This window comes from Protopterus annectens, chromosome 1.part2 (genome assembly GCF_019279795.1).
Source record: "Protopterus annectens isolate FY-2018-M chromosome 1.part2, PAN1.0, whole genome shotgun sequence".
Classification (NCBI taxonomy): domain Eukaryota; kingdom Metazoa; phylum Chordata; order Ceratodontiformes; family Protopteridae; genus Protopterus; species Protopterus annectens.
Window position 1 is genome coordinate 998398890 of NC_056727.1, and position 16047 is coordinate 998414936.

General features: G+C 44.5%; 1 protein-coding gene across 1 annotated transcript in view; it reads right to left on the minus strand.

Annotated features, from left to right (window-relative positions):
* Positions 1–652: 652 nt before the first annotated feature.
* Positions 653–16047, minus strand: part of CLSPN (claspin) — a 699079-nt gene continuing 683684 nt past the window's right edge. Inside the window, exon 23 of the mRNA XM_044059962.1 lies at positions 653–6084. Within this exon, the coding sequence (XP_043915897.1) occupies positions 5959–6084 (126 nt within the window). The 3' untranslated portion in view covers positions 653–5958. The remainder of the gene's footprint in view (positions 6085–16047) is intronic.

Below are 16047 nucleotides of genomic sequence, written 5' to 3' on the forward strand. Positions count from 1 at the left end.
TGCCCTACCCAAAGTCCTGCTCCACAATAGGTGCACAATAGTATCAGTGAAGACTTTTGTCTGAGGATGACCACCTGGTGTGTTCTCCATAACTTGGGCTGAAGTTTTCAGTCTCCATCATAGGTTAGAGTTGCCTACCAAAAAAAAAATCCCTTACCTCCCAGAGGTGTCATATCTCCTTTATCATACATTAATGCATGGGTATAAATGTCGGTATGGGTGGCTCTCAGAAAACTAATAGAAGAAAAACTAGCCAAGCTAAGAAATACCAAATCAATGCTGGTTTTACATCCCTATAAGCTATATAAACTGCCTCAGTAACATATTCAGAGAAACATCATCATTTGATGGGGATGTTCCACTTTTGCCTGATGCAATCCAGTAAGATCAGAACAGTGAGTATGTAAACAGAGTTTAGTACTCCTAGACACCAAATTAGCTGTACCTCTTGCAAATAGTAAACATGGCTCAAGTCTGACAAACTGTATTTTGGAAGATCAAACTTACATTGGTTAAAATACCTTCTACATCAGACACTATCAATTAATACCATATACCTAATCAAGTGTCACAAGTAAGAAATAAAAGCATTTTTGCAAACAAAACTACTGTATCAGAAGTCAAAAAGAAATGAGCACAGTAGTAACAACCATTCACCAAGAAAAAAAACTGACATTTTATTTATAAAATTTACAACATAGATACACTTTAAAATTTACATAAAAATTTACAACCACATAAAATGTAGAACAATCTATATACAAATCAATATACAATGTTTGCTGTTTCAATGCAATAAAGTAGTTTTGCAATTTATTTTGTGAAAACTGAAAATGATTGCCGGTTGGGATTCTTTATCAAGGCACTATAAAGGGATAAAACTGCTTTCACACAAAAACTTGAATAAGATGGAAAAAATGCAAAGGTTGGTAACATGACAACATTTATCTAGCTAGCTTAAATACTGTTAATATATCAAATCAAACTGGTTAAGATCCGGTAGATTCACCATATCAGCTGATCTGCCTGGAGGCCCCATGTCATTGAAAACTATTAGTATTTACTCTTTTGACACTCCCAACTTGGCAAAATTTAGAATTTTCTTTGATTCCTGCATGAAAAAAGTGCTTTTTTTTCTGGACAGAGTATGTTATGTTCTGGACTTGGAAAGGATGCCTAGCACAGTTTGACCCTAACATATTAAGACAGCAGAGTCAAAGAGAAAAACAAAACAGAGGAATGCAGAACTACACATCTGCCTGCCTCACAAGAAAATCCCTCTGTATATGCTGAATCGAGAAAAAGTTCATGCAATGAGGATGGTATGATGAGTACAGATCTACTATACGAGTCTCTTAAGACCTTTTGCAGTGGGTAAATGATGGGATCAGTCTCAAACAGTAAAAATTTTAAATCTCACATGGAGGTCTGAACAAAAGGAAGGCCAAAAGGAAAGTCTCAAAGGTAAAGTCCTGAAGCCCCAACATGGGACGACTTTTGGAAGTATGGGTTAAACAAAAACATTTCCTGCAAAAATTGAGTGTGGTGCAAATACTGGCTATGGATACAATTTTAATTCAAGGATTACAAGCAGCCACAGCCATGGTGGACCAGTCTGCAACAGCAGCATTTTACAAAGAAGGGTTAGATGCTCAGAAGGAGACAGTTCAGTTAATCTGCTTGGAAAAGGTTTGTTTGACAACTGTAATCCCCTCCTCTGACTTGTAGAAAAGCAGACTAACAAATGGTCCATTTTCTTTACTTTTTGCATCTGCCTCAAGTACAACCAAAGGTGCAGGTGCATTCTCTCCCAAACCCTCACACTACCTTGCATTTTGTCCCTAGAATAAAAATGGAAAGTTTTAAATAATTCATGCCTACAGTGCTAGTTGTGTGGGCTGCTTACCTACTCGAGCCTAAAGCACTTGAAAAACAGACCACACAATACTGCTATTACAATGCAGCATAACTGGAGGCTGAATTAGCTGTATTGAGTGCTGTGATTAGGCAGACCGAATAGATCAAATTTATAGTAAAGCAAGAAGCTGCTTATTTGTTTAACTGAAATTTTTTTCACATTTAAATGTACCCACATAGCTCAAGGCAACTGTTGTTGGCAGTATTGGCAGGTGTGAAAGAATTATGGAAAGTTCTGTCAACACTGCAGGGAAGAAGGCTGAGTTAATCTTAAGGGATTTTCAGTTATTGTAAAAGCACAGACAGGGCTATTCTAAATATATGGGACCAACAGTTTAGCAATCCTGCAAGCATTTTCCAAAGAATGAACTTCAGAGCCACTGGACCATATGATTCAAAAGTAGAAAGGCCAAACCTTCCAATCTTGAAGTTAAAGTACAAAGAAAGAATGATTATTTAATGGTGGTGATAAATGCAATAATCTTAAGGAAAAGCATGCTCAACCAATATTGAATTATAGTTCTGACCTCCAAAAGATCATGACATGCAAAGAAGCTCAAAACAGATTTCAAACATGATTACAGAATAACAGATCCAAGCCACACTGGTGCTTGATATGTCAGGATTACCTTCAAACTGATGAGGCAGTGGGGGTAATATCTTACTTAGACAGAAAAAAACTAAGCAGGGTAAAAATGATGAGTGAGGCTTTTCGATGGCTAACCTCAAACTCCCACTGGAAATACCTGAAAGGAGCATAAGATACATCTGAACAGCCCTCCATCAGAGGGTAATTTAACTAGTTTATAGTGGGATAACTTGTAATAGTGCAAGACAGCCTCAAAACAACTCTTCTCACCCGCCAAGGAGTAATAAAGTTTTTTTTTCTTTACAATTTAGCAATGATGTGTGGAACCATAATGGGGAGGAAAGATCTACCATGAATAGTTTCAGCCACAGCACATGTAAGGCATAGTCCATCTTAACCCTCTTTGCAATGGAGAGCCAAAGAAAAAAAGGAGGTGGACAGTGTTATCCTGTATGGATAAATCAATCTCTGGGATACCTCCCTCCAAGATTACTCTGAACACTTAGGATTCCCAAATATTCAGCTGCAAAATAGGGATGGGATTCTGAATTAGAGAACTTGTTAGCACAAGAACTTCCATTAGAAAGTGAATAGCTGTAAGGCTGATGCCCAAGTTTGAGACAATGTTAGATCATCACTGTCTTGGTGCAGAGAGGGAAAAACTGTATACAGCCTTGTTTATGTAAAATCACACCTTCCCAACTCATTGGTGAAGTGTCCGTCATTAAAACCTGTGACACCTTCAGATGTAAAACGGAAGGTCAACATTCAGGCAGCCAGGGAGAGTCCACCACTGTATAGCTTTGTGGCAAGGGCCTGACGTGAAAAGAAAATTATTAGCCTCTGACAGTTTCATAACCACCAATGCCTCATGACCCACTGCAAAATCGACGTTAAATGGGAAGACTGACTTCCATAAGGTTTAAGAGGTGCAGGTGAATACAGATTTGGAATCAAAGTCCTCATTTAGGCTGTTAGAGCCCATTGCCTTTTACTAGAGTCAGAAGTGAATGGTCGTAAACACCATCTCATTCTTCCCTGACAAAAAGAATACTTGGAGCAGTCTCTAAATTTAAGGAATGCCCTTTGGATATGCAGCTACAGGAGCACCCACACCAAGAATGCTACTAGAACAGTCAATAAAAGAGCACCAGAAGCTAGTTATCCAGGTAAAGAAGACATGAAGTTCTTCTCCTGCAAAGCCTTCACCACCAGGTTAACAGTCTTAAGTACAGGAGTAGAGAATAAATCAACCACCAGCATGTACTGAAAGTGAAGCCCACCCACACAGAACTAAAAGAACGCTATGAGACGAACACAACCATCTAAGGCACCTACAGCAGAAGTGGAAATATAGTGACCTTCAGATAGCCAGAATACAGACTTGTGTAAAGGTCAAAGATAAAATGGCAGTCTCCCAACTCTGGAATAAACAAAAGTCATGAGAAGAACCTTTTGGCTTTTTCCAAAGGAAGAAAAAGATCTAGAGTTTCACTGTGAAGCCACAGGCTTGCTCCCATAGTACTGCAGAAACTGCCTGGCCTCTGAATGGAGCTCCTTCTGGCTCAGGGCCTAATTCTGAGAGGCAGCCAGTAACAGTTTTTCAAGCAGGGAAAACTTAATGAACTAGTTTCCCAGAGGTAGCCCTGCTTGGTAGTCAGCAATGAAACTGCTACGCCAGATTATCTACCCACCTTGGAGATTTAGCCAGCAAAGATGGGAAGGCAAACACTTATTCCCTCATTCTAAAGCAGACTTTCTTATTGAAAATCTAGGGTGGCCTTGAAGATGAGGGGTCTGGGGAGATTTACAGTGACTTCCCACTCTGGGCAATGTCCGTTTTCTTCATCAAAGGTTAATGACAAAGTCCTAGGAACCCTAAACAAATAGAAAGTCACCCCACAAGGAGGAGCCCTGAATGGCCTGCTGGAACCCATGCTTAAAGAATGAGAACCTAAGCCATTTAAGCCTATTGCCATAAATATAGAAGCCCAAGAAACCACTGAAATGGTATTTTCCACAGCCTTTTGATCTCAAATTCAGGGAATTCTACCAGCTTTCTCAGAGCTACGTATTAAGGAGGACTGATGCAGTTATACTACGATTATTCAAAAGCAAAAATCAGTGCATTCACCTGATGTAACCCAACACTGGGGGTGCACATCCTGTTTTCCTTTTGGCCAGTGATGAAAGCAAGCCTGACTCCTTAGGCTGCTCTTGATTGAGTAGGAATGCATGGATGACTATAGGGCAGCATATGCAGAAGGTGGCTATGACTGAAGTGTGGTGTGTAACTGCCTTACTTTTTCTCACTGCTTTGGCACTAACTTAAGAGCATGACAGGACCATCCTGCTAGTTTCTGCACCAAGTACCCTCAACAGCCACTAGTTCAATGTTCTCTCTTCAGCACTTAGAAATGGCCTGGCTGAAGCACATACAGTTGTGTCATGCTCCTTTCTCAGGCAGTATAGGGTGTGTTGCTTTGAACCCTGGAGAATGATCTAAATAATTTTCATTTGAAAGCTTTAACATTTTTACCATTGAATATATAAAGCTTATTATAACCAATGCAAGGACTGAGATGTGAACTGTGTAACAGATCAAATTTGATAGCCTAACAGATGGACAAACTTAGGCTAGTGAATGACATAATGATGTGCACAGGCAGTAGCTATATATCCTTTTCAAAAGCATGGGGTGGGGTGGGGGGGGCAAAATTCAGAAAAGTGTTCAGTTGGGGATATCACAAGTGGAAATGTCAACTATCCAGTAAGCTATTCGTATATGCTACTTTACTTATGGTGGGATGTACATTTAATCTTTTAACAGCATTTCACTGTAATGATTCTTGTTCAGAATTATCCATATTAAAAATGTATCACCCTATACAATTAAAACTTTATAATTTAATCTCATTTAAAACTGAAAAAAAAAGTCTGAAAAAAAAAACGATATGCATTAGCCTAGACAATGAAACAAACAATGGAACATTTTACAAAATGGTTTCATGGGGCATTCTCAAGTGCATGCAATTTAATGCAGGAAAAATGTGCGGAGAAAAAATAATGGCAACAAGATATTCCATATATGAACATACCAGAAGTAAGGGAACAGAGCAAATCCAAGACTAAAAAATGTCTCCATATCCACTGGACTGCAATAGTGAATTTCCTGATGTGTTTAGTTTGGCAGGACAGCAATGGTGCAAGTCTTTACCTCCATGTTGCTGTCAAGTAAGAAGGAAAAACGCGCAAAGCTTCAAAACACAACTGAGCTTATAGTACAGGAATGATTTCCTTAAGAAATCAATAGCATCGCATTTGCTGTTCGTAATAGGTCAATACTGCACAATACCACAAAATCAGCAACTCAAAATGCTGTCCCCCAACTGCACATTCTTAATCTAGGAGGAAAGCAAATGTTAAATCTGTTTCCTTATAACAAATATGTCCTAATTTTCAAGATAGCTGAAAATGCTCCTTCCACGATTTCCATTTATGGATGCCTTTTCTATTCGGGGTCGTTTGTGAGCTGGCATAACTGCAGCAGCATTGGCAGCAACACTCTTCTTCCTGACCTAAAAAATTAAACAAAAACATTTGCTCCTCGTTTTGTTACAAGACGATACAAAGACAAGAAGTTATGTAAGCACATATAGTGACTCCAAATATTCATGGACTGAAATCAAAAGGTTTGTGGCACTAATGCACTCTTCTTGACTCCTGCACCCCCTGAACATTCAAAAGTTTTCTAACTAAACCCTCCTCTTTTTTCTTTTATCAACATACTTTAGTCAACACTGGAAACTCCATAAAGCGAACATTGGCACTCCCCTTCAATTCTTGACTGCCATCCACTTAGAAGGAAGACAGGCCCATGATATGAATATTAATAAAACCAACCAAAACGGGAATAGAAAGGGCTCAGACCATTATGATGAGACCATGAAGACAGTACAGCTCTGTAGGAGCTTTCCACAACTGTAGACATTTGTATATGTTCACTGTTGCAGTATTGCCAACTTTTGGGGCTTCTATAGAAGGACAGGTATTCAGCACAACTCCCAAAGCTTTTCGTCCTTGTCCCTCTCAATGGGGTGGACATCCTCCACAAATACCGGAGCAGACTGTGGTACCAAAATGGATGTCCACCCATACCACCATTTGTTCTTTACTGCCATAACAGCAGGGGTCTTGTAGAAGCCAATGCAATAGCTGCCCAGGGGGAAATGCTCCTAGGTACAGCAAAAACACGGAATTTCAGGAGCTCCTTCTCCGTGCACTATGAAAACCTTTGGGGGGGACTGTAGGTTTGGGAGAAAAGAAAGGTGCAAATAAAGCAACTAACCTGAGGATGGCAACAGGTTGGAAACAGAGGCAGCTGGTGGGAAATATCTGCAACAGTGAACATGCTCAAACATTTACAATTATCTTAAGGCTCTACACATTTGCACTATGTTCATCATATTTAATGCTGCAGTACTGTGACTTCTGGGAAGATTCCCAAACCATATGGACCACAGGGTAGCTGCCCCTGTTCAGGTATGATTTGCAACAGTCCTTGAAGGGTGGCCACAGTAAATCTTGCCCTGGCTCTAGAGATGCCAGAGTTGCAGTGCTTGGAGAAGGTATGGAGAGACAAGCAGGCAGCTGCTTCCTAAACAGCCTAAGCACAGACTCCACCCCAAGGAAAGTTATAGTGGCTACTGTTGCTCTTGCAGAATAGACTCTCATCTCCCCTAGTACAGCTTTGCCATGAAAGAAACAGCAGAAAGGGACACAGTAAGATAGCCATTTAAGAAGTTATGTTTTGAAATGGACTACCTTCCCTACCCTTTACAAAGGCAATGAATAATTCACCAGATTTTCTCACTTTTTCAGACTTTTAACTTGAAATGTTCAGTTGCCTAAAAACATCCAAGACATGCATGCAGGTTACTGGTCTGATTTAAGGAGACTTCTGTCAACACCACGTGCTTTAAATGCAATTGGTGCAAAGGGTTATCCTGTCATTGTGGAAATGAAAAAAAACATTGTTTACATATGACCAATTCAACTATTAAGTCTCAAAGTGGGGAAACTACTGTCTTAGCAGGCCCTATTTGCAGGACCCCTATGAGAAACTGCTTTACATGATACAGGAGATTACCATGGTTTACAGGAAGAGTCAGCAGGTGGACTTCTTGTTGTAATTCTGAGACTTTCAAATGTGAGCCCCAGAATTAAAATAAATGAAAATACAAGAGAAAAGCATATGTCAAACATCACAGTTTTCCTTTAAAAAATGTTTTCAGTGGGCAAGCAGCCCCTTCACCCATCAATGTGGAGGGGAACCTCCCTCCCCAAATTTATATACACCAACTCGGAGGTTAGCTAAAGCTAGTAATTGTTTGCATGACATATTAACTGTCGTAAACATTTTAATGAAAGTTGCACAGACAGACATATAAACTGTTTAATGGAATAAGTTGCACAAAAAGGACCTTACACTAGTTCATACAAAAAATGTTTTGAGCTTAAGATAATTAATTTTTAATCAATTATGACTTGAATATCTGAAAAGATCCCCTGAATTTTTACTTTAGGACTGTGTAAATCATCTGAACAAGCAAAAAAAGTACCGGTAGGATTCAAAACAGATATTCCACACAATTTCTGATTGTTAATATATTTTCACTGAATTACAGAATTTATAGGATGAGCTGTGCACAGTTAACACTGCTAAACATTGAAATGGTAAATCATAATAAAGAAAAATGCAATAAGTATAAGACACTCCCCGGGATTCATGAACCTTGCGCCAGGCGCACGCATGGCGTAGGCGCCACAACGCCAGACATGGCCGCCGAGCGATTCAGGTACGATCCAATCCCACGTGCATCACCAGCGTACGCCTGAGTTGCGCCGCCTCCGGCGTAGGTATGTTAAACACCCCATGTGCGGTGTTGCACCATGCAAATGAAGGCAAGTAGCGATTCACGAAGTGGCGCAGGCGTAGCATAACAGCACGGCAATGTAAACCAAAAAAAACGGTTTACATATATCCAAACATGACATAGGAGTAACGGAAGGCTGCCAACGTCAGGTGTCATACTGGTGCAACATGGCAATGGGGAAAGACACCGAGAATGTCAAAAGAAAACATTCAGAAAATGTAAATAACGACATAAATGGTATGTACGCAAAAACCACAGCAGAACCCCAGGACATGTCCGCGGAAGGTGAGGAACAATGAAATAATATGACAATGTCATAAAAGAGCAGTATAAGACACATCAGCATCACAGCCACAATACACCATAGTATGCATGGAAAGCCACAACCACAGCCCAAGGGTTACCAAGGAGTGGCGGCGGTGTCCGGCGCCGTAACCATGTATTAGTAGTCAATGCCATGCAAATGAGGCAGATAATACTGAATCGCAAAACCCCGCCGGCGTAAGGCTGCACCAAACGGCGCAGCGGTAATACACCGAGGAGTGGCCTAGAGGAATACATGTCAATCGCAGAGGGGTGTGCCACTGTAGGAGGAAGCACATTGGAGCCCAGCAAACATGGGCTGTACAATGCACATCACAGCATCAGGACCGGCGTGTGAGGAAATAGATGCGCTGAGAGTACACAATGCGCGCACAGATGCATGTGCACGAGGATGACTACGTTCCCCAACCCAGTCATGTGACGGCCGCCCCGTCAACAACCACGGATACAGGAAGGTGATGCGGAGAATATGAGGAAATGCAGAAGCAGTGTAATTGGAGTCGTAATGAGCAATTAACACCAATCAACCCACGAAAGGCAATCGGTGGCAGCTGACAACTCTGCATGCAGAATCCCGCAAAACGGGAAAGGGGAGGCATATGAATGCAAAGAAAGTAGTGGATGTTGCAGAATTGCAAAAAGCGAAGAACCGATACAGCACAGCCAAGTAGAGAGTTAGTATAACGGCGGCGGCAGACAAAATGCATGAGATGCCATGTGCCTGCAGGATGCACTCCAGGAAATAGTAGGTGCAACGTGCAGAAACAGTAAAGTAAGGTGTAAAGCTAAACCAATGCAGGCAAGTGTAATGTAACACCAAAGGCAACAGCGTTGCAGTGCCAACGGTAAAACACGGAAGATAACCCACAGATACGGCAGCACAGACACACCCAATGACATCACCGGGTGTACAGCACAACACTATAAAGTGGGAATGCACACAACACACAGCGCATATTCCCAAACGCTGCGCCTTACGGTGTAAACACACGGGGAACTTTTAAAATGTATATGTTGGGTGCTGCCGTGGCCGTGATGCATCGGCATGTGTTAGAGACAGACGGAGTTGCGGAGGAGGGTGCCGACAACTACCATAGGCCTCAGAGGAGAAGGAGAGTGTTCAGACCAAGGGTGACCTACCAGGGGCTGCAAGACCTGGAAATAGTAGAGCGTTACAGGGTGGACAGGGACACGTTACAGCAAATAGTGGAGCTGTGCCGGCCAAGCTTGAGAACAAGAGACAACAGAGGGGAGCCCATCCCAGTGGACACAAAGGTATGTGTAAGCTTGCGAATACTGGCAACAGGTACCTTTCAAAGGCCAACCGGGGATATAATGGGCATCTCACAGGCATCAGCATCCAGGGTACTACACCAGTTTCTGGATACCATGTTACGACATGCCCATGAGTATATATACTTCCCCAGATCTCAGGAGGAGTTGGCTAGCAATATGCGCCACTTCCACCGTGTGGCACAATACCCGGAGGTACTGGGTGCGATAGACTGTACGCACATAGAAATCAAGTCACCACCCGGGGAGCAGGGTAGATGCTATATAAACCGCAAGGGATTCCCCTCCATCAATTGCCAGGTCGTGTGCAATGCGCAGGGCATTATCATGGATGTATGTGCTGGCAGCCCTGGAAGCTACCACAACTCCCATATCTGGCATGCTTCACAGCTGTATCAGGTATTCGCCAGGGGGGACATCACACAAGGTCACCTTGTGGGGGATGCTGGCTACGCACTGGAGCCGTGGATGATGACACCCATCAGAAATGCACACACACACATGCAAGAACGCCATAATGAGGCACACGCACAAACCAGAATAATCATACAGCGTGTGTTTGGGATGTTGAAATCACGGTTCCGGTGCTTGGATACATCCGGTGGAGCCTTGCAGTACTCTCCAGGCACATGTGCCCACATATTCATAGTATGTGCTATGCTACATAATATGATCCTGCGGAAACAGCTGCTGCAGGGACATAATGGTGTAGGGCCACCAAGCCCGCCACAACTGCCAAGGCAAGCACAGGCACAGGGCGTTCAGAGCCATGAACACACTGTGCCAGCCCCAGTAGGCAGACTGAGGCGTACCCAATATGCCTATGCCTTGGCAAAGAGGGAACGTATAGCACATACTCTGACAGCGTAGGCCCCATGGACTGACACCTCCCTACCTGCACACACAGTGAAATGGACGGCACACAAACATGGCCGCCCGTAATGTGTACTGTATGGGCGGTCCCATGTGTAACTCCAACATAGGTAGCACCCAAACACTGCACACCCAACAGCCAGCGGAGCATGGAACGCCAACACCTCAACCGCACGCGGGTCCGACAGCAGACGGCGTAGCCGTATGCTGCCACGTTCGGCGCAAGGTGTCTACATATGTACATGTGTGCATACACAGATATGGAGATAGATATCATTACACACGTAGAAATATATGTACACATACACAGATATAAAGTACAACAGGTTAAACAGGGAATCACAGGGATGCAAGGTTACAGAAAAGTAAGACGCGAAATCTCTACATAGCAAACATAGTGAACGACAACCCGACTATCCGGGAGGGTGGACAGAGCAGGGAACGCCACCCATGGAAAGGTCAACCCACCTAAATGCATATTCGCGAGTCGGGATGATCGCCAGGCCACGATACAGTAACAGGACATGTGCGGGTAATATTCTTAGGATATGAGGGCGGAGGTAGACACCGCCGCCGGCGATGTGGTCAACGTAGGTACTGTGTGCAACCGTCCCTCGAAGCGGCAGTATGTGTATGTGTGAGGTGAGGGTGTCGTGTTCCGCTGTGAGTGTAATGTGTGTGCCACTGTAAAATGTGTATGTAGGTGACATGTGACAGGCGGAGTGGAATAACATGTGTAGGCATACAGTATAGGAACCACAGGCGTATGTACAGCAGTACCCACAAAGTAGTACTGAGAGCTCCTCACTGGCTAGGCGCGTGGCGACGTAAAACGATGCAAAGCGAAAATGTCCCAGAATGTACCACAGGAGTATAGCCAACATGAGATGCAAAGGACGCATGTACAAACCATGACCGTATGTATGGCGCCGATATGTTAATTTCAACACGATACATCGGCAACGTTACGCAGCAATAGTTATGTACCGCGGAAATACGCATGTGCTACCCCGGCACCGATCGTGGACACGTATCGTCCTGTAAACACCGCTGTGTGTTCTACGAGTGTTAAACAAACAATCGCCACCCGAATAGGTGGCAACTGGTGGCATACAGGCCGTCCCAAGTACAGGACCACAATGACCATAAATATCCCTGACAAAATGCCAAGGGATAGTCGGCACGTACGAACAGCCGCAGATATACTACCGATGTGACGGAGGAATGCATGCAGGAAGCACACAAGCAGGCGGTACCGACACCAGACGACATCAACAAAACCTACACTCCTAGAACAACAGACAGGTAACTTGCAGCTCCCCAGGCAGGGATGGAGCACACACAAGCATACCGTGTATGTACAAATGCAAGACCCACAGCCGCCGATATACCCCATCGCACATATCAAAGGGATACAAGCCGAAATAGCAGCAAAAACATACAGGCAGTCAATGACAGCGGCATACCCGCAACATCTTGCGTGGGAAACACTATCAGCAGCGGATGCATACCTGCATCCGTTGTGTACAGGAATACAAGAGCTATGTTACACATCAGAATGCAAAACGCCATCGACAGACGCCTCCAGGACACGGACACCCACATGTCGAACATAATACCATACCCAACACACACAATCCATGGCTAACACCACAGCGAAATGTACCTGACGCCACACATAGCGGTTGCAGTCACACACAACATAACACAATACATACCATCCCCACGAAGGTAGTGCAAATAACCAACGCCCAGACGAGGAATGAACCATGCCCTAGTTCCGACGCGCACGTTTAATGGAGGAGATGCACAGGTGATATGCGCATAAGTACACACCGAGGAACAGCTATTGGTGTGATGAACCCACATGCCGCAGGTGACGATGGATATAAGGAAGACTCCCAGGATATTCAAACCGTATGTTCATACCGAACAAATACTTTATGCTCACACGAGCCGTTTACTTGTAACTAGCGAGACTAACAGAATAGGTAAAGCAACACAGGAAAGGTATGTAGAACCCACGAGATGTACTGGTGTGTAACGCATGATATGTATGACAAATCTGCACTGTATGTGAACGGTGTTTGTAAGTAAAGATACCTGTCCATAAAGCAGAGAGTGGTGAAAGGTGGTTATGTAGTGCTAACCCGCTGAGCATACCAACGACTGTGGACACCGTGTGCACAGCAGTGGGACATCATGTACACAGCCGGGATAACCCAAGGGCTGCCATAGGGATTTAAAACACAGAACAATGCCACCACCCACGCTGATGCTGGCAGTGGATGTTCAACAATGAAGTGCCACAGCAGGGGATAGGACATGTATGTATAGTGTCACAGCACACATGTGTATGGGCAGATATCGTTGATGTCATACGTAATGTGTGCACGACGTGCACGTATGCCTCGCAGTAGGGGTGACTATGTCAAGTATGTGTAATGTAAAGCTATCATGATGGATATGTTCAGACATTATACACAGTATCACAGGCATAGCATGCATGATGGAGGTATGGCCTAGTGTTATGTACATTAACAGGATATGTATGGCCTGCACATATGGGACAGAGTAGTAGCAGAATAGCCACCCGAAATGGAAGGAACAGCAAGTAACCATGTCCAAACGATCTGTAGCAGGTGCAATGTGTGCAACAATGACGTCTGGCAGGTCCATGTGTAAACACATGTGCAATGTACACAGTAGTGTCACCCCCCCATGGTAGTGTCCACTGAACAGCAAAGGTGGATGTCAACTGCATGTCTACACAGTACTGCCGCTGTGGTGGTCCCATGTGTATGTGTCACCCTATCAGCAAGGGAGCTATCACCTGACCAGTGCCACAGTGTGTCCCTGTGGGATGTGCACAGGACCTATGTTCAACAGCATGGTGTGTGTCTAGTCTGCGGATGTAACACAGAAGCCCAGGCTAAGCAATGTGGCATGTGTGCACATATGCAGGAGTGCTTCATTCACCCCGCCCACTGCAAACACCATGTAGGAGTACTACATGCATCAGTAATGCGGAGGACATGGCCCATGGCAGAGTAGATGACACCCCTGTGTAAGTGGTATGCAGATGAGTACAGATGTGTTCCCCGTCTGTCATCTGCATATGTAAACTGTCTGAGCCTGGTATACATCATGGCATGACTATACCATGACATGTAAAGTTGTAGCCATTGTGGAAGGTACACCACGAATGTGTTATTGTAACCCTGCCCGTGTGTAGATGTGTGTATGGCACAAGTACAAAGGCTACCAATGTCCCAGCAACACACATAGTCTAGATATGTGTGGCCCTGCAGATGTGTACCCACGCCACAGTGGAATATGGTAACCACAGCACCATGTGGGGCATGTGTGTGTACAGCAACCATGTACAATGTGATATGCATGTATAGGGACAGTATCCATGTGATACCCAGTGGATGACTGTCGCTATGCAAAGGTGATGTGTATGCACCATGTGTGATGTATCTGACGCAATGACATCTACACGATATATCTGCCACACTGACACCTGTATGGTTGTTAGCAGTATGAGCTGGTGGAGCTAGAATGCTGCCAGGTATGTAGACGTGGGATATGTAGGCATGGACATTACTCCGTGACAGCATGTTGTGTATGTAAGCAAATAGTGAACATGAGGGGCCACATGACTGAGGACTGTGTAATGCCACATGTACCTGACATGTCGTAGGTAGCATGATATGCTTGCACCACTGTGTGACCTGTCCAGGAGTCACATAGCCTAACATCCTGAGACACAGGGTATGATGTGATGGTGGATGTGTACATTGCCAATACCAGAATGTGGAATGGTGCTGAAGGGCAATGTGGGGATAATGTCTGATCTGTTACCCTCTGTACCACACCAACCACCCATGCAATGGTATGACAGGTGGCCAGCATGTGGATGTGGTGTGCTGTGGCACACAGAGGCCCAACAAGGGTGCCAGTAAAGGCATGGAGGTCGTCAATGAGTGTGTGAAGCATGGATGTGAGGATGTGCCCCAGTGCCATACCGAATGGTCCAGTCATGGGTGCACGAATGCAGTCCCACACGTGCAATGCACTACCACCCATGTGTAGTGTGATAGATGCGGTGGTGTGGTGGTCAAGGTACACAACGTCCATGAATGGGCTAGCAGTTAATTCAGTGGGCTGCTGCAGAGACACATAACAACCAGGTTGGCGGGATATAACAGCTAGGGAGATTGGAGGTGACATTGGGACAGTGTCCTAGGACATAACGTGTGCATGGCAGTACCATGTATGTGTCCACAGAGACAATGCGATGTCCATCTATGGATTGGAACCCTGTAGTGAGTGAGAGTGTGTATTATTGGTAGGTATTCCATTGGCTGGCATGTTGACAACAACATCTCTGTTGGCAATGCCTGGGTGACTGTTGTATGCTACATTGAATGTGGATGTAGCCAAACAACACAGACATACCACCACACTGCGTGAGGGCCCACACTGCAATGTACGGCGGTCATGTGTAGGTAGCTAGCTGTGGAGTATGTGATGGACCACGAGGACCCACCATGACTGTCAAGTGATGCACCACACACATTTGAACATACCCACCGTGCAACAGCCTGCACATGCGCCCATACAGCACATGTGCATGGAACATGAATACCACCGTGGCGTCTGTGAAAAGGCCAGTACCACCATGTCTCTGTGTGGAATAGCATGGTCCCTACCAGTGCGTACATGGAGCGGAAGTGCACTGTGATATGTGTCAGCATAGTCATGTATACTGTCCGGCTGCCGGGGTGCCATGCCATTAACTACCCCCGTCAGCAGACGTCGGTAGTACCGGCCGTTGAGCACATGTACCATGTATGCTGCGATGGGTGTGTGTCCAGGGCGTGGCTAGCAGGGCCGCGAAGCATATATGTTCATCAACCAGAGGGGGGATGTCCGTAGGTATAGCACAGACACATGGAGGTATGGTGCATGCCGAGGGTAGTGTAGGTATGGTATGTCTTGTGTAATGTGTCACCCAGCTATGTGTAGTGCATGGCCAAGCATGTGTGGGTACATGGGAGTCCATACTAGGGAAGTGCGTGTTGCTGTCAGCACATGTCAGTAGCAACC